The sequence below is a fragment of the Carex rostrata genome, chromosome 17, assembly GCF_964058835.1.
Source record: "Carex rostrata chromosome 17, lpCarRost1.2, whole genome shotgun sequence".
In the NCBI taxonomy this organism is placed as follows: domain Eukaryota; kingdom Viridiplantae; phylum Streptophyta; class Magnoliopsida; order Poales; family Cyperaceae; genus Carex; species Carex rostrata.
In genome coordinates, this window is record NC_135934.1 from 10,243,121 (window position 1) to 10,265,649 (window position 22,529).

Here is a 22,529-nt window from a genome sequence, read left to right on the forward strand (position 1 = left end):
GAAATTATATAGTTAGAGAGCGGAGCATAAAAAACTTTAACCTTTCAGAACCAGGAGCGAAGCATAAAGAATTTTATCCATTTAGAGAGCACGAGAGCGATTTTTTTTTTTTTTGTTTGTTTAGGCGATCAAAGAGTTCAGCTTTGTTTTGAGAGCGGAGAGTCAAAGAGAGAGAGAGAGAGAGATTCTCAAGAGTCGCCGGTTATAATTTTTGTAAACATATTCGAAGAGAGTGAGAGCCATAGAAATAAAGCAGGTCCGTTAATTTTTTAATATCTCAGTTTTAGTAAACAGTTTTAGGACTTTGCAGAGGGGACAAAATAAAATTTTAAGGGGCAAAATTGGTCCAGACTCCAGACCCTTAAATTCTCCAGAGCATTTTAAAATTAGAGGGAGCAGTTGCTTGTAAACTTCTAGGAAGCAGTTCCTTAATTATTCCCACAATTTCCATAATTTACAGTTTTCAGAAATAATTGATTATGGGTGAATAACTTCTAGAACGTATGTATGGATTGCTTGTAAACAGTACCAAGGCTATTTAAAGAGGTTCCTAATATCTAGGGTTATTTATTTTCACCATTATTGTTTGGAGAGTTGAATTTTCATATCTCTTCTATTTGATCTTTCATGTATTGAGAATCTAAAAACTCTAAAATTAAGATCTAAATTTTTGGAGGTAGGAATTAAAGAGCGATTGAATTACTACTCTAATTAATTTCTTGATGAATACAATAAAGGACTTCTACTTTGAAGTCTCAACTTGTTGCAAAGGTGTTTTAGAATACCGTTTGGACAAACGAAGATATTCAAGAAATCTAGAAGAGAATATGACTTCTCTCTACTTGCTAAATTGACATTTTGTACATATATAATAATCAGCCTTTGGTCTAGTGGTAAAGGCACATGGTCTCTATGTGAGAGATCATGGGTTCGAAATCCGGATGGGAGAAATCATTTGTTATAATAACAATAATATTAAATAGTTGGGTGACTTGACCTTCAACCTTTACTCAAAAAAAAAAAAACAAAAAATTTGTACAGATATAACCAAATCGTATTTAATAAATAGATTTATAATTGATGAATAAGTAGAAAATTATTGGTGTTACAAACTCATCATGAAATCCTTCACCCTCCCCTCTCCTGATGTACTCTCGTGTGGAGCACACTCTAAAATTCAGGTCAATTATTGTGTTACAGACTTGAATGACCGTTGGGTAATTAACAATTTGAGAATTAATCGAAAGAATTGGGAGAATTTAGAAGAGAAGATATAGCGACAGTATGGAAGCAAAATGATAAAATCACAAAAAAAAAAATACTAATTTATTATAAAATCCTTTTGATACAACTCTAGCCTACATACCGGCGATCTAATTGCAACAAGTGATTCTGATTAAATGTATCGAGTATAATTAGCTAATTAACGGGATGCGGAGAACTTAATTAGCACACAGCTCAACGAGCTTAATTTGTGCTCAATCAGATCATGACTAATTCATAAAGGCATACGTATACAAAGTGTTTTAAAAATCGGTTCTTATTCGGAAAGCCACCGCATATTGCATATACGGTATGCGGCCGCATATACAGATTTTTATTCGTATTTATATATGCTGATTTTAAAATGAAAATTCATATTAATTTGTATACAAAGAAAGTATTTGTAATTGACGGTACATGTTAAACTGGTGATTAAATGTTAAAATATTGATTCTCATCTCATACTAAATGAAATGTTTAAATATTTATATATTGATCTCAATTCAAGAGGCCAGCAAAATAATAATTAAAGAGCAAATTTAATCTATTAATTCATCATCAGTTTAATACATAGACATTAACTATAATAAACATAAATAAATCGGCAATAGATAATATGCGGATTGGGTAATTGAAATATTAAATTATAACTTATATGCGGATTCTTATTCGGCTGTGTCGAAAAAATCGGCCGAATAGATAATATGCAAAAAAATATATGCGGCCGAATATTCGAAACCGTATATTGGATCGAATACTTATTTCCTATTCGGATTCCAACAGAATACGAATATTGAGCCGAATAGACTGATTTTTAAAACACTGCGTATACATATGCTATTTGCCCTCTAGTTAAATTCAAGGGCGAAAGAAAAATAAAAATATATTAGAACTATAACTTATAAATATATAATAATTACATAATATGTTCTTTAAATTTTAAGTCAAGTCCGCAATCACAAAGGAAAACTCTAATTTCTAGACTATAAGTTCACCTTTAAAATTTTATGAGACTGAACTATATAAAAATTAAAAGGAAAATACGAAATTTGAGTTAAGTTTCTATACACATGATAAAATAAAATAAAATTATGAGAGTATATTAATGATCCCTACAGTCCTACACCACATTTAAATCGGCCCCTGGCCCTGATTAAATCGGCATTTGGCCAGTTCTGCACAATGGGGACCACTTAGTAGTGGTTCCTCTTCTTATGTTTAAAGCTGACCCCCTACAGTCCCAACTCCCAAGTGGTTCCAGATTAAATTTGACCCAGCTGGAATTAATCTGGGCCGTCTATTTTTCTTTAAATTGTACCCCAGATACCGGGGGCGGGGGACACGGACTCAACCAAAGTATGTACTTATTTTAGTGGATTGAATTCGGGTAGGGTACGGGTACCTCGGGTACGGGTAGGGCGGGTAGTCGGGTAGGGCGGGTACGGGTAGGGCGGGTAGTCGGGTAGGCGGGTACGGGTAGGTCGGGTAGGGTTTTAAAAAAGTGTACCCTATCCGTTTCAAACCCGTGCCCGTCCCGGGTAACGGGTACCTCGGGTACGGGTAGTCGGGTAGGGCGGGTAGGGTACGGGTATTTTTTTTTTTTTTTTAATACTGTTTTTTAGTTTTTTTTTCTGTTTTTAATATTATTTTTTTCGGCGGCAAAATAATTTTGAATTTTGAATTTAAAAAAAACGGGTAAACGGGTAATGGGTAAACGGGTAAAAGTACACGGGTAAAAGGGTAAAGTAGGTCGGGTAAACGGGTGCGGGTACGGGTAAAACGGGTGCGGGTAGACGGGTTTCGGGTACGGGTAAAACGGGTACGGGTTGGGCGGGTTTTTTCCCGAATCATTGAGTCCGGTCCGTCTCAAACCCGTACCCGTGTACCCGTTTACCCGCCTATACCCGGGCACGGGTACGGGTACCTCGGGTAACGGGTACGGGTCGGGTAAAACGGGTCATACCCGTTCGGGTAAAAGCAAACCACTAACTTATTTTAATCATTTGCCCGAGAATATTGCCCGAACTGCCCTTCCCCTTTGCTTCTTCAGTAGCAGTTCTCCACTTAGTAACTCCGGCTCTCTCGTGCCGTGCGTATAAATCAGAATCAGCAGTTGGACTACTAAAAATTAAAGGTGAATGGAGTTTCAAATTTCACTTTTATGTAACAGTTGGGCTAGGATGTAGAAATTTTTCTTATTTCCGCAATTTAGGATTGGATGTGATTGGGACTTTTCGTTTAATCAAATACACTTATCAAAAAATAAAAATAAAAACTGACTCACGAATCACGATTGAGTTCGGATGTCCTAAAGTAATTCAATTTTTAGTTTAGATTTGGACCGTCAGATTCGAATCGGTCCGTCACATTAAATGAGCCATGTGCGCTCCACCTCATGAGGCTGGATTGACCCGAATCCGAATCGGACAGTTCGGATCTAAACTCAAAAATTGAATTACTTTAGGAGATCTGGACCCCTGCCTAGGGGTGTCAATGACACTCTTTTATTCATTTACTCGATCCGTAATGTATTCGACGAGATGGATAGATTTTTTTTTTCGTAAACTTATCGGGTATGAATAAAGAGTTTTCTTTGTTATCTAAAGAGGTAAATTTTATTTTGTACTCGTTACCCATTCGAGTAATTATAAAAAAAATTATATATTTTAATTAGTAATAATATTCATTCTACAACTACTCTTAGTAGTTATATTACACTTAATTATCATTCAAATACATAAATAAATTTCAACAGACTCAATAAAATTTAGAACTTTGAAACACATATATATGTGTGAAATTCAATATACATGTTTTAATTTATTATTTAGTAAATAATAAATATGATTATTATATTAGCATTACTTGTTATTTATCTGTTACTGTGTAGTTATCTGACAATCATAACGGATAAAAGTAGTGTATGGGTAAGATAATTCGTAGCAGATAAAAATAAAGTAAGAATAAGGACAATTTATAAAAAGTATGGATACAAAAATACTTTCACCTGACTCTTATCGTACCAATTGACACCGATGTAGTAGCAAGTATTGCAACAACAAAGAGCCAATTTGGTCAAACCGTATGTTTGTTTTGATAATTTCAAATACAAATACAGTAGATTTTTTTTTATTAATGTTCTAAAAAATAACAAATAAATCTGATACAATTTGAATCCAAAATCCATTAAGAAAAAGTAAAAAGATAAATATTATTTGAGTTATTTCAAAGCTAAATTTATCACGTATATTCAATTGGAAATCCGAATGTTTTCGTCTAAAATAGCTCAAACTGAGAGAGACTAGCTTTCACCGAACTTTGACCGACCATAACTTTAGCAGGAAACTTTGTTTTGTGCATTCAACCACTTTTTGGAAAGATTGGGAGGAGGAGATATGAATTTTGGAGGTAAAACTGAATGTCCCGCGCACTCAGAATTAAGAAAAAACACCGTTTAGAGCCTCAAAACTGCAATTGAAGTTTTTGAAAAATAACAATAAGTCAAAACCTATTGTATAAACTTCAAACTTCGATCTAAGTAATTCAATAAATTTGTTATATAATTAATCTTGAAAATACCAACTTTTACTATTTTAGAATATCAAAGAATCATAAAAGATATTTAGTGTCTTTACAATATCAAAGAATAAAAAAATAAAAGAAAAGAAAAAAATCATAAAAGCAGTGAAATCAAATTGTTGTTAATGTCTATATACAAGACTTTCATTCTATACACATTAAACATCTTAAAAATATATATATATATAGCCAACTGCACCATAGTGAGTGGGCAGGACATAGTTTGAACTTTTGAAAAAACTGAGGACATATTTGTTATTTTTTAGAACATTGACAGAAAAATCGGCGAATACAGAAATGAATTGGTGAGAAATACAAATATTACGATATGAAAACTAACTTCCAATACAAATATCGATAAATAATAGTAAAAATAATAATTATATTAAATTACATATTTTTTATCTTGTATGCCATTGAACAACACAAAATTTTATCAAGTCTAAAATTCATCAAATGTGTTTCAAATGGTAAATTTGAACTATTGAAACCCGCTTATCTTACGAATGATGTGTCTACTACATATGAAAATTTTAAACGTTCGAATTAATTTAATATAAAGTCAAGCAGTCAAAAAACATTCAAAAAATAAATGCATTAAAATTAATTTATTAACCTTTTAATTTTGACCGTTTAACTTTATACTAATTTAATTCGAATGCATCACTTGTAAGTTACACGGATTTCAATGTTTCGAATTCAAAATTTGAAACTAATTTAACAAATTTTAGACTTGAGTTCACCAAGAGATTTGGTGAACTTAAGAACACCGTAGTTCTACTCCTAATTGAATATCCGTACTTTTATCAAATTGCGGATATGCATACTCAACCATATTTAATTTGTCAATTTGAATTATATCTATATTTGCATCTGTTTGATAATTCACATATCTCTCCTCTATATTATGCACCTTAACTTGAATTGAATGACAGAAAGTTGTGTGGTTGGGATTTATTGATCTAAATTTGGATTGAATCTGAGCCATCTAAACAAATAATCTGCCTTCTTTTGATTAAATACACCCTTTCTCTGCGTAGAAGTCCAAATTTAGTTCAAATTGGACCCGCTACATGTACAGCCACACATCTTGTCACAAATATTTTTGTTATGCACCGTTGGATCTGAATCAAAAATCGTGCAAATTGAATCTAAGATGCAAAAAAAATTTCGCTGGAGGCGCTTCTCCTAGCGAATTATTTTTGTTGCTCGTCTTCCTCCCCGATCCCTTCTTCTCAAAGAAAAGAAAAAAGCCCTCATCGCCTCAGACCCGCGCCGCCCAACTATATCTCTCTCTCCCAACCCTAGCTTTCGTCTCGCAACAGAGAAGAAAATGATTCTCGTAAGGTCGCTCCGCTCTCGGCTACGGTCGTCGTCCGCTGGCGCTGGAGCAGCGGTTTCGGCGTTCTCGACCTCTGCCGCAGCCGTGGAGGCGGAGCGGACGATCAATGAGGAGCGGTTTCGGCGTTCTACGACTCCCCTGTTTTAGATCTCCTTTTCCACGGGGTATATTTACTAGCTATCAATTTGCATTTTTTTTTTTTTGAAAAATCTCTCCTTTTACTCTCTTCAGTGATGATCGACTGATGTAGTTCACCACTGATCCTTGAAGTATCGAGCTACTTTATCTTTATTCACTGTACCTTGAAGTAATTTAGTTGCATTTGTGTAATAAATATCCATTTTCTAGAGTAATTTACTAGGAAAGTCTCTTCAATTTGATCTATAATTAGAAAAAAGGAAGTCACTTGTGTTGAAGCGTCTTTGCTCCAAGCAGTGGATTACACAAAGCTAATACACCAGTTTTACAAGCTCTTTCTTAAGAAAAGTTGACACAAGGATGGAATAATAATTTGTTAAATTTAGGATGAAAAATGCTATAATTGTCAAGTTCAGGGACCAAAATGATTAGCCTTAATTTCAATGTCAAGTTTGAGATCGGTATAAATGAGTTGTCTCAGGCACAAGTGCACAGGGCTGCTCAGAATTTCAGGGAAGTACAACAATGTACACTTCTTTCGATAAAAACAGGTGGATGTAGCGAATAAGGATGACACTGGTTTGAAGGCTCAGCGCTTGATGAATAAGGATGCTGTGATTGAAGCCGCAAAGAAGGTACCCTCTCTCTCTATCTCTCTCTTTACTATTCTCACCTTTTACCGGGGCCATATATGTCGGGGGATTTCAGTTGTACTGCCATGGGAGTACAATCGCCGCTGGTTTTTCATTAGTGTGGTAGAGTTCCACATGATTTAGTTTGCTACAAGGACTGCTAATGACCATATTTAAAGAAACTATAAAAAAGTTGTACCTAAGGGAGATATTTGGAGTTAATAGAGTAGTTTTTTGGTGTAATTTTGCTGCTAAAACATTGTCCTTTTGCAATTAATCCCACTGCTGCAAATGCATGTAGGCTTCAATTAACCCAATTTTGCCTAAATGAATACTTGGTTGTGTGATTATGCATCCATTTTCCAATATATTGCATTTGACCTCGAAATATCCTTAGTTCTTCATGCAAGCAAAAACCAAGTTTCACAAGCGGATCATGCACAACATGGCAATTTTACCCTTTCTTTTAAAATAAAATTAAAATAAATCAACATAATTACTAATTAAAATTAATTTAAAATGAAATTGCAACTGCTATTGTGGTACCGGGCACTTGGCCTGCTGGGTGTATTCCGATCAATTTAGTAATTATGTTGATTTATTAAATTTCAGATGATTACAATCACCCTGCATTATTTCTGGTGGATGTTGCGACCGGCATATGCCGTGGAATATGATTATTTACTAGCATACCAGTCCTCCAGATCTCTCATGACCAAGAAAATTGAGGGCTTGTTCTTCTCTGGCCAGATCAACGGGACCACCGGCTATGAAGAGGCTGCTGCTCAGGTCCTTCTCTCTTGGTGTGCTCTTGTGTGTCTGTGTGTTTTTAGGTTGTTTTAAGTCTTTTGAAGTTCAAGTCAATCCAGTTGGATATGTATCTTGGGTCAGAAAATGTTAGTATCAATTGATGGTTAGATTTTTATTGAGTTACATCAGATTATCCTAGATTATCTATGTCCTAATTGTGGAATTGTAGTTGATAAAGCCAAGGTTTCTTTGTCTCTGCAAACCTTTGAGCTCATGCAAATTGCATTCAAATTGGTATTCAGTTCAACTCAGACTTGTCCAAGATTAGATGTCACTCTTCAAACTGTGCATAGTTTGGCAAATCAAGGTAGGTAATATAGGTGGGATAGAAAGGATAATTCTTCTTCAAATTTTGAGATTAGAGAACTGATAAATTTTGAGATTAGTCTTTTTAATAAATCAAGTGGTTACAAGTCCATACCCAATAGCCTGAATGCCCAGTTTGCAAGGCTTTGGTGGAAGAAGAAAAACTTGTTCCTCTATATGGGCGTGGTAAGAACCCTACTGATCCATGGTCGAAACCCATACCTGGAGTCGAGATCCCACATAGGTCAACTGGTCAGAGACTGCCAACTGTAGCACAACTTGAACCGAACCAGAACCCAAACCTAAATCCGTTCCACAATGTGAATTGGGGAGGGGGTTACAGTTTTGGGTTTGGGACATTCGGGTTGTTTCCTATGTTGAGTTTTCAAGTTAACGGGTTTCCAGGTGCTGATTATGGATTCAGTGGTGGTTATAACCAGTTTGGGTATGGAACCCGAATCCAGTTCATGGCAGGCCTGCATACAGGTATAATGCACCACATGATCAGCAGCAAGATCAAACTCTCAGTACCAGCAGGCACCGCACTACATTGGTGCAGTAAATCTTTTGAATCATGCTTTTACTGTGGCATTTTAAAATTGAAGTCTTTTGTATGCTTTCAATAATTAGGATTAAGATACTATTTTGTAGGCTAAGCATACATAATTATACCTATCAAGCAGCAAAAAATATAGTTTATCAGGTCTTGAGCGAGGAATAAGATATGAACCATATTAATTTAACATTTCTAAGATTTAAACAATTATATTTGAACAATTTGACATTTCTAAGATTGAACATTTCTAAGATTTAAACAATTACATTTGAACAATTTGACATTTCTAAGATTTAAACAATTACATTTCTAGCAGCAAAAAATATAGTTTTTCAATTTGAACAATTATAATCTATTTTTCATATTTTATTTGTTCATTTTCGGAAATGTTGGACTACATCAAAGAGGATCAATGACAATAATGCTTTAAGAAGTTTTTCATGTTATATTTGACCCTTTTTTTCATTTATTGTTGTTTCATTGTTTGTTTTACTGTTATTTATTATTTGCCTTATTTTTTTTTCTTAATTCTATATGAATATCAATAAGAAAACTTTTTCATATTTTATTCAATTTTATAATATGTCCCCGTCGCAACGCACGGGTACGATACTAGTTAAAAATGAAAAAGGCATGCTTAGAACAAAAATGGGTCATATCATTCATGACCCATTTTGGAACAAACACGGCCCAACAAGATCGTTCCGCACCCCTAATTCTAACTGACATGACTTAATAGAAATTATAAAAAATCATTGTAGAATGTAGGCACAGTTCTGTTTTGTGATTTCGTCAAATTACCAGCTATTATGTATATTTTAGCGTCTATAATATCGGTCAAATGCAAATTTCAATCCAGCAAGGAAAAATAAGTACAGATCTACATTTAAGTTTGGGAACTTTCCATTATCCATTGGATGTTGTCTGGATTTAGGTTCATGAATTTAGGTTTATTTGTATATAAGAGATCCAATTCACAACAAAACTTCACCTGAAAAAAATAAGCTTAATCATCCAAACCTTCAATATTTCAACATTTACCAGTGCAATAATAGTCAGTTTCCCTAAGCTAATTGCGTAAAAAGGAAAAGATAATAAAGGTGCCTCAGATTTAGATTGTTTTCATAGTTGATAATACTCATAGTATATTTAACACCATCATCAGCACCACACATCTTCAAATCTCACCAATCAGTTCTTATAAAAAGTTGTATTTAAAAAAAAAAAAGTGAAGTACAGGTATTCATCAGAGATTCCCCTAGACATGATTCATCATCCCTCTCAGTAGAGAGGATTTCTGATGTCCCTGTCTTTTTCTCATCACATGAATCCCCAATCAGAAGGTCGCATCGTATCGTATAATAGCAACCAAATCACACAAAAAAATCATAGAATAATCACCCAAATCAAATATTAATTAGAAAATTAAACAATAAAACAGATACAAAGGAAAACCAAGGAAATGATGAATTCCAAACGAAGCGAGAAGCCGACACAAAACACGAATTAGGGTTAATCGGCGATGATTGATTTTCCGATGGAGCGGCTGTATATATAGCACGCTTAAGCACGAAGAATTTGACAATCGTTTCGTTCGGCGGGTCTAGCGAATAGATATCGAGGCCTTCCATATATGGGCTGACCGACAAAGGACCGGCGGTTTTATTATTTCAATGCAACAGAAATGGGCCGAAGCGGTCCGTTGCTCCCTGTCCACCTAATCTTTCAACCCAAAATTGATCCAATAGGCAATAACAATTTCAGTAACTAATCGAAAGCTAAACTATAACTATATCTGCTTCCCCATTTTTCTCATCCTTTGATAATGCACGGCGTTTCCGTACGCGTATCGCCACCGCCGGTCATCTCACCTGTCTCCTGCTCCGCTCTCCGCCGCATCAGAAACAAAACCAAATGCCGAGCGAAAATTTCTTCTTCGACAATTGAAGATAGCAGGAACACCGCTTGTCATCCACCAAGATGCTGTCACTGTGGCAGGAGGGGCCTACTCGGCGTGTCGCTGTCGGCTTTGCTTCCTTTCCGGCCTCTTTCGGTCTCCGCAGCTCCTCCTAAAGATCCGACTGTATGAAATTTCTAAATTAATTCAAGTTTGCTACTATTAGTGGATGGTTTCATTCCAATTGAGAGTGATGTGTTTGTTCTCTCCTGTGTTTCATGTGTAGGCTTTGATAGAGATGGTACATCCTTCAAGGTCCGATTTCTATGAGGAGTTGTATGCTAAAGCCATGAGCTCTGGAATGAAAGGCTATGAAAGAGAGGTATGCTATCGTTTATTTTCTTTTTTTGTTTCTCTAATGCGTACGTGAGAAGAAATCTCCCTTCTAAGAACCTTCATCCCTATAATTCAGTTTTAGTAATTTATGTTTTCAAACTGCTAAACTGCCTAATTTTGAGCATGGAAATGATATAATATTATCATACTTTTCTTTAAATTGTAATGGATTGTAATGCCAATTGCGTACGAAATTTTAGACATAATCACATAACTTAAAAATATTACATGTGAAATATAGTCAATTCACCAGCTTGATATTTTAGTTGCTATATCATGTAAAAACAACTGTTAAAGGATTGGTACCAGCTTGGTAACTGTCTATCCTTCTGATTTCATCATGTCCACTTTTCTCAAAAACAAAAAACAAATATGGTCAATTCTGATAAAAGTGTTCAAAGTTGAAATATGTTTAGCAAATGTGTTTTTGAAGATTGCAGGGTACAAAGGGAAGCTGTTTTCAAATTTGAAGTTGAAGGGCACCAAAAAGAAGGTGCTAGAGCTAGGAGTTGGAACCGGCCCCAATTTCAAATACTATGTAGATAACAGTGATCTAAGCATAATAATTGGAGTAGACCCAAATAAGCAAATGGAGAAGTATGCCAGGTCATCAGCCGCAACTGCTGGTCTACCAGCTTCAAATTTCAATTTTTTAAGAGGGGTACAATTTTTCTTGGTTTTTGGCATAAGTAGCTTCTATAATTGGAATTTGAATCAAGCCATTGGGAAACGGTTGAGATTTTTTTTTTTTAATTTTGCTTGTCTACATAGGTAGGAGAGGCATTACCGGTTGATGATGATTCGATGGATGTGGTGATAGGTACTCTTGTCTTATGTTCAGTCAAGGATGTGGATGCAACTCTTAGAGGTGTGGCCTGTGTTTATATTTACTCTTTGATAACTGTTAAGTTTTAATTTTGCATTTACACTGTACAGTAAATCATTCAAAAACTTCTTGAAGAAGGATCAACATTAAACTTTGCCATGTATATAATTTAAAAAATTAGTTTATAATTTGTGTATATGTGCATATCTTTTTCTTCTTCAAAGCCTTTATTCTCAAATAAGTTGGATTAGGCTAGAAATGAAACTCAACCGGAATCAGCAACACAGGCACTTCCCAGGAGGTCACCCATCCTAGTACTACTTCTGTCCAATTCATGAATGTTTCATTTCCACAAAGAGGCTATTTTTTACTGCTGGCTCGTCAAGCCTGTCACGAACTCTCCTCCTTTTTCTTGGCTTTGGACAGGCTGTGTGCATATGTGGTTATATTGTGGGAGTATATAACCAATGAGTTCTCCTACAGGGAACTCTATAGTTTCGAAAAAGGCGTACCCAGTGTCAAAAGCTCCCACACATTGTGGGGTCTGGTAAGGGAATATCTAGGAAATCTTCCCCTTGACACTGGGTACGCCTTCTTCAAGGCAGTCTTCGTCCTTGCATTTTCCAAGGAGGCTGTCGAACCCAGGACCTCCAGGACACAAGTGGAGATACTCTACCACTGCGCTAGGCCCGCCCTTCAGGGTATCAATAGACTAAATCAACCAAAGCCACTTGGTGAAGTATACACTATGTAGATGGATGTTATATTTCTCTAATATAATTCGCATGACTTCTTGGGTTTTCAGACTTGATCTGATTATTGATTGTATCTACAGTTATCTATGATCTGGGTGAAACTGTATTTGCTTATTTATGCCTTTTCTAACTTTTTGGAGTTGACAATTTTTGTGTGCTGCATGCTTTATGGTGTACTTCACATCAATTCCTATCAAGTGGTTATTGTAGTGTAATTAAATAGCTGATTTTAGAGATAAAGCTGTTTCCTTGAATCAGTGGTTGAGAAAGAAAAAAACCATTTGAGAAGATAATTGTTTATTTCTTTTGAATTAGGAAATGCTATTTAAAGCAGAATAGTCCACCTAATACAAACTAAAAAGGACCAAAAAAGAAAAGAAAAAATAACAGGACAGAGTTTGAATTTCCCTTAATTCTTACTAATATCGGAATGAAAATATCCTTGTGCAGAAGTACGGAGAGTTCTGAAGCCCGGTGGGCAATACATATTTATTGAGCACGTTGCTGCTGAAGGTGATAATTTTCTTTATCTTAGCTGTGGTGGAGTAATATATGTAACATGAACATGGTAGGTGAAAAATCTGATCTTCAAGACAGGAGGTGAAAAAATAAAAAGAATATAGTCAGAATAAGATTCCAAAACAAAGCAGAGAGGTTAATTGGGGCACAGTGAAGAGTATTTCCCTGTTCTTCCTTCCCTTATTACTTAATGAAATCTGCAATATTCTTAAAACAAAATTTGAATTTTTTTTGCAGATGGTACATTCCTAAGGTTTATGCAAGGAATTCTCGACCCATTGCAACAACTGGTGGCTGATGGTTGTCATTTGACAAGAGATACAGGGAAGCAAATAGCAGGAGTTGGCTTCTCCCACGTAAGCTTGAATAATGCATTTCTCAGATCGGTTTCTCTTTTTGGTCCCCATGTATATGGAGTAGCTTGTAAATGAATGAAATTGATATGGTAGGGTTGAATTCATCTGATATGTTGATCTTGTTAAATAAATTACTCCCATCACAAAATTTGTAATGCAATTATTAGATTTATATGTCACATCTCGTTCCGTCTGGAAAAAATTGTTGATATATGCATTAAAATATTCTAAATTACATATTTTCTCATCGTAATATTAAACTTCTTATTTATTCATTCCAATTATATTAGCTTAATTGTTGTCATACCCATCAAAAACTTTTAAATATCTAATTTTTTCATCAAAACTTGAAAATTGCTTATTTTATCACTAAACAAATAAATTTGGATGATTGTTGTCATACGATTTTAAAACGAACAAGTCAGATTAACCTGAAAAACTCCTTAAATTTGAAATCAGTTTTTTTTATTCATTTATGATTTGAATAATCAGTTTTTTTTTTGTTTTTTTGGAAAGAAGTGGGGAGTTCCACCGATTTTCCATTAAAGAAAAATCACAGGTGGTAGTCAAATACTCAAATTTGTTCATTTCGATACAAATATGTATTATTTGTCGGTTCTTACATTTATTTTTCTTTATTACCTAAGCAAACAAAGTAATATAAATCATGCTCAGATTTTAGAATTAAATTTATTTCAGTGATTATCAAAATTTGTTGAATAAATAATTATTAAATACCCCTAAATAATTTCAAATTCCGAGTTTCGTATGAGCCGGGTTAGTTGGATACGATTCGCTCAGTCCCCATCGTAACTTGGATGCGATTCCCTTTTATTTTCAATTTTTTTTATCTAAGAACAATACAAGTTTGATATAAATAATTATTAAATAATCCTTATATTTCAAATAAAATTGATTTATTTTAGGGAGGAAATATGCAATTTTTAAGTTTTAATGGGAAAATTGAATATTTAGAAGTTTTTTACGGAGATGACAACAATTGCCTTAATTTAAAATAGAAAAATAAAAAATATGAGTGTTATAAAAAAAAAATAGACAATTTTAAATATTTTAATGAGTGTACCGACGATTCTCCCTCTTGTACTCCTTTGATCGATAAACTTGTAATATTTTGCAGTTGTTTGCCGCAAATGAGAGACATAGCACATAATTTGGGCCTGACGATGAAATCATGTAGGCTGAGAACCAATTTCTTCATTTATTGATGGGCTGAGAACCAATTTCTTCATTTATTGATGGGCTGAGAACCAATTTCTTCATTTATTGATGGGCTGAGAACCAATTTCTTCATTTATTGATGGGCTGAGAACCAATTTCTTCATTGTGAGTACACATTGAATTCGTATTCTCTGCATTAACTCAAAAAAGAATCTTTTGAGTTAATATATATGGATCGTTAGATTAGCTTTGAGATTCGTACAAATTAGATCCGTAATAATATTAAAGATCCTATGTTTTAGGTGAGGATCGGATGGACTCCACTTACGATCGACCGATCGATATGTATTAATTCAAAAGATGCTCTTTTGAGTTAATGCAAACGATGCGGACTCCTACACATAACCCCAGAAAGATTTCAACCCTGCAACGAAAGATTTCTCATATAAATATCAGGATGATATAAAAAATATTAAAAACATAAAAACACGCTTTTGCATATGTCGGGCCAGGATTTAATATGAACCACACAAAGGTTACCAACCTTGGTACTAGCACAGTAGGGGTGGGGCCCGCACGCATGTGAAATGCTGGGGTAAAAAACTGTAGTTGCACCACGCTGCTTGCGCCACGTCTCCAAAGCAGACCTAGCATGTGCATGACACAGTGCTTCTCTTTGCTTTCTTATTTGAGTGTTAGTTTTTTTTAAAAGAAAAGCCCTTATTAGCCCTTAGGCGGCGAATGTTAGTTGGGTCTAGAGTCTAGTCGGTGTAAACGCCGTGTTAAATTCGTCAGTAATGTACGTACCATGGAGCGGCGCACCAGGCGCACCATGCCACCATGCCTGTACAAAATATTGAAAGCAAAAGATAATTTCTTATCTGCGCGAGGATGTGAAAGGTATTCGTTTGGTCTCTTGATGGCTGAGATCACGCGGTCATTTGCATCTTTCTTTTTTTTTCTTTTTTTTTATTTCCTTAAGAAATAAGAACCAATCCTGTTCCGATACGAAATAAAACACTGCAGAACCCGTGAAAAGTTTGAGATTTTTTTTTTTTTTTTGCCAAATTATCTGATAATACATTTAGGACTTGTTGTCGGGTTGTCACTTGTCACCGAATGGTCTGAATTCGCATCCCGTGAGATATCTCATATTTTGCTTGATGTTTTGAAAAATTTCAACAGTTCAAATACGTTGTGCACGAACTTCAAAGCTCAAATAATACGGCCTCCGCGATATTCCCAAATGGACACTAGATACGTTGGCCATGCAAATGTAACATAGCTAAAAGGAGATGGTATGTTAGTGTTTAGTTGTCATTTTTGTAGTGAATCTGAGATCATTGGCTATCTTTTTGTAACATATTTTTGCATTTTTTTGCTTTGGTTATGGATAGAGAATTACAATAATTTTCATTACAATTGTCGTACTATTTTTGACTTGTGACATTTTGATAACTGGATTCCTTTAAATGATTCATTACTTGTAGAATTATTTGTACTGTCCCTTTATGGTTGGTGCGGCTAACCAGAAATATAATATGTTTCCAACACGTACCATGTCCCTAATGTTAGTTATGTACGTTTCGCTGTTATAGCTTTAATTTCTTATTAAGACTTGATGATTCATACTTTAAATTAACTCTCATTTTACCTATGAATACAACTTATTTGAATCAGGCAGGTCCTCTGATTATACTCTCGGATACAAGCACTTAGGAAAGGGTAAGCTCCATGGGAGATTCCAACGAGGATGTTTTTCATGGTTTAGAGTGGTCGGACCTCTCTGATTATTTGCGTGATAGGGCCGAGTATGATGCTATTGATGCAGCTGCCGGTGTTCTCAATAATTCTCCTAATGAAGTTTCTAGTTCTATGAGCGTTATGATTCGCAGTGATACATCTTAATTGCTTTAGTTACCTTAGCTGTTATTGGTTTTGTATATTGTCTTAGTTGTTTCTATTTCAGTTTAACTTATGTGTAATTTAATATTTCGTGCTATGCTTTTGTAAGAACTTGTGTGTTTCATAATGAAACAGATGATATCTCTACATTTTTTTTAAAAAAAAAAAGGTGGTCACGCAAAATACGAGATATCTCAAAGGATATGCACTTGAACAGGGTCACCCATTTATGGAGTCCACAAGAAAAAGAAAAAAAAAATTATGAACTAAAGATACGTTGAATTCACTCTTTTACTATTTCAAATTTATAAGATGAAATTTTGGCTATACAAAATAATTCTAACTCACTGTGGAACAAACCAGGAATGTATCTATAAAATCAGCAAAAGCGGTATGAGCTCGACTCCTTGATCTCAGATGTTGATATTGATACCTGACACTGGAAAGTAAATACCATTTACTATACTGAGCAAATGGCGTTTTAACCATCCTATTCAAAAACCTATCTTAGACTACAATCTACGCCTCCTCTCGAGCATCAAGAAAAACCTAACACAACTCGTTAATGTAGGCGTTATCAGTAGTTATTTTTCGACCAATTACGCAAATTTTTTTATCTATATCATTTAAAAAAAATTAAACACATCATGTCACATCGACAAAATTTCTATATATAACAAAAATGTTATTGTTCACAATAGCAAGGTTTCATTAAAAAAAAGAACCACTATCAATGACAATGCGAGAGACTATCCTCTATGATACCACATTCACTCACATAATTTCTTTTCTTTTATTTTTTTTAAAAAGGCATAAGAGTCCGTTTCACTATTACTTGAAACTTTGAAAATTTTACAGACATTCACTCACATAATTACAGTTGAACGATTTTTTTTAACTATATTTCAAATTTGCACTATTAAAAAACGGACGATGCAGATTCCTCGTTCTATACGTTAAAGTACCCCACTGAAATTGAATTGTAAGTTTGTAACAATGTTACATTCCCAAAGCAAACACTGCTTAGAAAAATTGAGACAACATGGTGTGAAATGTTGTCAATGGTGATGTTCATTTAAGCACAATCACGCTGTCATTCATAGTGTTTGTGTTATGTTTTAGAATTTCTGTTATTTAATACCACATTCTATTAATATTTTTTTAAATGCATCAAATAAAAAAAAATCGTCTGTTCAGGTGATCAATTCCATTTGTCAATTCCACTTGTATAGATAGCTCACCAACAAAAATAATATAAAAAAAGAAAAAGAAATTCTGCTGCTGAGTGCCTGCGTCCACTTGAAGAGAGAAACATAGTCACATACCTAGTGCTTGGTATTAAATAAGTGCTCGAATTTTCCTGCCTCTAACATTAATTACATTTAACCAACTCATGCATTGCATTCATGCCTGTGATATGGCACGTCACGGTCACGGTCACGGTCACGGCATAGATGAATGATGATCGATACACGACCGAAATTTTATACATAACATATTTACACAAAGCTGCATTTAAGTTATCCTCGGGAGAGAGAAAAACAAAAAACTGCATTTAAGTTGGGTAGTTACGGTGCACTGCTCAAGAATTGAAAATGGGAACTCCAGTCCAAATTATTTCTCGAAGTATTTTAAAGTTTTCCAAAATTCTAATGGGAGATGGGAAATGGGGCCGGGCCTGGCAGACAAAATTTGCAACGGCCAGCATTAATAGCACTAACCAAATTCGTACTTTCGTGCAGAAGCTTCTGGATTCGGAGTTTCGGACTAAGAATTAGGTGAAATGCATTGTTAGGTATAACATCCATCCGTTAGTTATAATCGAACAATCCTCTAGCCACTGGTCAAAATGCCACAACTGAATAATGCTGCGTTGTATACTTGTATTGTATATCTTAGTATCAGGACTGATTTAAAATAAAAAGACCAGTATTAAATATTCTGATATAAATTAAAAATGTATTTAAATTTTATAACCCTCACCACTTCATAGTTCATACTTCACACTTCATACAAAAAGACTAGTATTATTCTGGTAATTGAAACAAAACAAAGGTGTATCTGTTGCGCTCCAATTGAACAAAATATTTTGTAAAAGATATCAATTAGACAAACAAACAAAGGATGTAATAAAGGCTGCTTTAGGCCTTTCGCCTTTGTCCTCTGTCCTCTGTCCAAACTCCAAAGCAGCGCCACTTGCAATTAATTTCCGCAGCGGTGACCTTTTTACCCTTCTGACAGTCCTCCTCCTCCCCTATCTAATTCTAATGTAGGTATAGCCGTATAGCCCGGTAAAATTAACTCAAACCTAACCCGAATTATAATAACCTCTCAATTAAATTTCAAACGCCTATTTATTTCGTTTCCCGCAAGTCCTCAAACCCTACTTGTCACTTTCCCCATCCCCATCCCCATCCCCATCCCCATCCCGCCGAAAAAGAGAGGAGAAGAACTCAAACTGTAAACCTAATAACCATGGCGCTTGTTGAGTTAGTTGTAATGGGCCTTCTCCCTCTGCTCACCCAAGCAAATCCCTTGGCACATGGAGCAACCGGCTGGACTCCAGCACACGCCACCTTCTACGGTGGCGGAGATGCTTCCGGCACAATGGGTGGGGCATGTGGGTATGGTAACCTATACAGCCAAGGATATGGCACCAACACGGCCGCTCTTAGCACCGCATTGTTCAACAATGGCCTCAGTTGCGGCGCTTGTTATGAGATACGCTGCCAAGGAGACACCAAATCGTGCCTCCCTGGCTCAATCATTGTAACCGCAACCAATTTCTGTCCACCTAACAATGCTCTGCCGAACAACGATGGAGGATGGTGCAACCCCCCACTTCAGCATTTCGATCTTGCTCAGCCTATTTTCGAGCACATTGCTCAGTACCGTGCTGGTATTGTGCCCGTCGCTTATAGGAGGTAGATCTCCTTTCTTTGTTTTCTTCTTTATAATAATTTTAATTTTAATTTTAATTTAATAATAAAAATGGTTCTTTTCTTTATTGCAGAGTTCCTTGCAAGAAAAAGGGTGGTATCAGGTTCACCATAAACGGCCACTCCTACTTCAACCTGGTACTAATTACAAATGTCGGCGGTGCTGGTGATGTGCATGCGGCAGCTATCAAGGGATCGAGGACCGGGTGGCAGTCAATGTCTAGAAACTGGGGCCAGAATTGGCAGAGCAATTCACTTCTCGACCGCCAGGCGCTCTCATTCAAGGTCACCGCCAGTGATGGCCGCTCAGTTGCTTCTCTCAATGTGGCACCAGCTGGTTGGTCCTTTGGCCAGACCTTCAGTGGGGCCCAGTTCCACTGATTAAAACTCAACTTATCATTAATTAATTAGTGTCTAGGAATTATGTAGCTTAGTTAGGGTCTTAATTAATTACTTAGCTAGCGGTTGATTGTGAGAGGGCTCTATTTTATGATGGTCCTCCATTGGGTTTCAATGATCCTTGATGAACTGCTGTAGGTTTAAAGGGTTTTTACGGATGCAAAGACTGTCAGATGGGGACATGCTTTGTTGTTTTCCCCTGTGCATGCTATGGCAATTGGAAGAGGTGGAGAATTGTTTTTTACCACCCGCCAATGCAATGCAGAGCACGGCATGTGGATTTTGTGAGCTTGTTGTTTTGTTTTTCTTTTGGTATTTTTAAGTTTTGTGGGCACTGTGGAGAAATTTGAAACTCCATTGTAGCTCTGTTGTAACGAGCTCCCAGTGATTACTTAAATTATTATCTTCTAGTAATGATTTTTATTTATATTTTTCTCATGTTAAACTGGACGGTAACATCGGGTACAAAAAAAAAGAAATTACGCCGTAATTTTAAATATTTTACATGTCGTTGTTCACGAGAGTCGCTCTGTTTGAGTGGTCCTAAGCTTTGGACCATTTTTCAGAAGGTCGGAATTTTAATTTCAAATTTTGTCGGTATGAAAACGGCGGATGAATTGATTTCGTTTACTTTAAATGGGTTGGAACCAAAAAAGAAAAACACAAGTCATTCGAATCATGTGAATCTTGATTTTAATTATTTTTACTGTCAGAGCTTCCTAACTTGTGTCTTCACGCGGAATCATGCATGCTATACTATACTTTGCCTGAATTAAATAGATTGATTTTATTCGTATGATTTACATTAATTTTTCGGAGAAAAATTAGTTCAGACTTGAAAGCTTGGTATGGAACTATGGATGGAAAGACTCGTGATCTTAATTTCAAACGATGATATCATCCTTTGGTGCGTTTGGATGTTATGTTTAATATTAATACTCTACAACAACAAAATTACAAGGAATAAACATCGCCATAAAAATAAAATTTCTTCAAGCATTAATGAGAAGATATAAATAGGAATTATGTTCCGTTGGTGCGTTTGGATGAATCAAGGAATAACTCGAAATAGCAACTATTTCTGAATTTGAAATAGCTGTTAACTTAATATTTCATAGGAATAACATAATAGCAGCTAATCGGAACTATTCCTTTGTTGAGAATAGCGTTTTCTTTTCACCTAAAACTGTTGTGTTAAGAATAACTCGTCAGAATTTGTAGCTATTCCTGTGTCACATTGATAAATTATAACTTCAAAGAGAAATATGAAATTTTAGAAGTAATTAAAAGCTTTTTATTTTTGAAATACATTGACAGTGGCTGTCGAAGTAATTAAAAGCTATAAATGGTATTTACGCCTACAAAAAATACCATTAAGAAATTGCATAGTAAGCACTGTAAGCTGCTTTCAATCTTTGGTTGCTGCCTTGCAGTTGCAGGCCCGGTGGCCCCTGCGACTGGGGTATATATAATAAATTATTCTATTTACTGATTTGCGAGTTCCTATGCTAATTTGACCCGGTTAGAAAGCTTTTGACCGGAGATGATATTTCTAATTCTCTCATTGTCCATCTGATGGAATTCGTATTCTCTGCATTATCGGAACGATCGTTAATAGATCTGGATCGTATAATTGAGATCTGCACTAATATTAAAGGCGCCCGTGCGTTATGCGCGTGGGCCGGCTTGGCTCCGATCCTTATCGGATGGTCTATATGCAATACACTCAAAAGATTCTTTTTTAAGTTAATGCAGAAATGCGGACTCCCATCTAATGAGTAGATATTATTCTTTATCGATTCTGACAATGTTTTTTTTTTTTTTTTTTCTGTACTTTCTATTGAACAGACTAAACAGCATCATGGCTTTAAGAGATGGACTTGGGTCACTCATGGCTGTTCCTTCGCTGACATCGAATCAGCTTACGGCACATCAGCGGTTGACAGGATAAATAGAAAATTCATGCCATTGTTTGTTTTATGTGTGTCAGTGTGTGTGTGTGGTTAACCTCGGTTGATCAGAACTAGCGGTGGTGCCGTTTTCTGAGTAAGGCGACTGCGCTATGGGTTGTATAGAGGGCTACCGTGCTATGGCTGAATATTTTAATTTTTTAAATTGTAACGGTTGATCCGAACCGTTTATTTTGTTCTTCATATTAATATGTGTTTGAAGATTAAATTTTATATTTTTTGAAAAAAAAATTTATTATTTTTTTAGATATGTAGAAAATCAAATATCTAAATCGTAGAGAATTTTTTAGATCAAGTGATTTTCTACCTATCTAAAAAATTAGTAAATTTTTTTCAAAAAAATGTAAAATTTGGTCTCCTAACACATTAATGTAGAAAACAAGATAAATGGTTTGGATCGACCGTTAGAATTTTGAAAACTTAAATATTGAGCTGTAGCACCGTAGTCCTCTATACAACCCATAACACCGTAGCCTTACTCCTGTTTCCTTACATCTAGGGCTGCAAACGAACCGAACCAAATCGAACCTACACTAGTTCGAATTCGAAATAATTTCAAACCAAACCCAATTCGAAATTGAAATAGATTTCAAACCTAAAATGTCAGTTCGAATTTGGTTCGATATAATTCGAACTAGTTCGATTTGATTTGAAATTAATTCGAAATTGAGAGAGTAATCACCAAAGTTCGATTACAAAAGAAATCATCAAAAGTTTGATTACAAAAGAAATAACCAAAGTTTGATATTTTAAATCAATTTT

General features: G+C 35.3%; 2 protein-coding genes and 2 non-coding genes across 5 annotated transcripts; 2 read left to right on the plus strand and 2 right to left on the minus strand.

Annotated features, from left to right (window-relative positions):
• Positions 1-9,723: 9,723 nt before the first annotated feature.
• On the minus strand, positions 9,724-9,797 carry LOC144569022 (small nucleolar RNA Z267). The gene has a single exon (XR_013515934.1). It is a non-coding gene; the product is annotated as a small nucleolar RNA Z267 (small nucleolar RNA).
• A 69-nt stretch (positions 9,798-9,866) lies between these two features.
• Positions 9,867-9,957, minus strand: LOC144569023 (small nucleolar RNA R44/J54/Z268 family). The gene has a single exon (XR_013515935.1). It is a non-coding gene; the product is annotated as a small nucleolar RNA R44/J54/Z268 family (small nucleolar RNA).
• Positions 9,958-10,384: 427 nt separating this feature from the next.
• Positions 10,385-13,544, plus strand: LOC144568599 (uncharacterized). 2 transcript variants are annotated; one of them, XM_078318973.1, is made up of 6 exons: positions 10,385-10,709; positions 10,810-10,905; positions 11,353-11,580; positions 11,691-11,787; positions 12,951-13,013; positions 13,257-13,544. In XM_078318973.1, the coding sequence occupies exons 1-6, from the start codon at positions 10,452-10,454 to the stop codon at positions 13,448-13,450; spliced, it is 936 nt and encodes a 311-aa protein (XP_078175099.1). In that variant the 5' UTR covers positions 10,385-10,451; the 3' UTR covers positions 13,451-13,544. The 2 variants fall into 2 exon arrangements, with proteins under 2 accessions (XP_078175099.1, XP_078175100.1); XM_078318974.1 differs by lacking the exon at positions 12,951-13,013 and having other exon boundaries at positions 10,399-10,709.
• A 5,335-nt stretch (positions 13,545-18,879) lies between these two features.
• LOC144568752 (expansin-A1-like) lies at positions 18,880-20,204 on the plus strand. Its single transcript, XM_078319132.1, has 2 exons — positions 18,880-19,383; positions 19,473-20,204. Exons 1-2 carry the CDS (start codon positions 18,935-18,937, stop codon positions 19,777-19,779), a joined length of 756 nt encoding a protein of 251 aa, XP_078175258.1. The 5' UTR covers positions 18,880-18,934; the 3' UTR covers positions 19,780-20,204.
• The last annotated feature ends 2,325 nt before the right edge of the window (positions 20,205-22,529 follow it).

What these genes read in the sequence shown, in the direction of transcription:
- LOC144568599 (XM_078318973.1), top strand. Translation starts at nt 10,452, where the DNA reads ATGCACGGCGTTTCCGTACGCGTATCGCCACCGCCGGTCATCTCACCT. An exon ending in CTCCTCCTAAAGATCCGACT is followed by an intron (nt 10,710 to 10,809) that starts GTATGAAATTTC and finishes TTTCATGTGTAG; the next exon opens with GCTTTGATAGAGATGGTACA. An exon ending in ATTTCAATTTTTTAAGAGGG is followed by an intron (nt 11,581 to 11,690) that starts GTACAATTTTTC and finishes TTGTCTACATAG; the next exon opens with GTAGGAGAGGCATTACCGGT.
- LOC144568752 (XM_078319132.1), top strand. Translation starts at nt 18,935, where the DNA reads ATGGCGCTTGTTGAGTTAGTTGTAATGGGCCTTCTCCCTCTGCTCACC. An exon ending in GTGCCCGTCGCTTATAGGAG is followed by an intron (nt 19,384 to 19,472) that starts GTAGATCTCCTT and finishes TCTTTATTGCAG; the next exon opens with AGTTCCTTGCAAGAAAAAGG.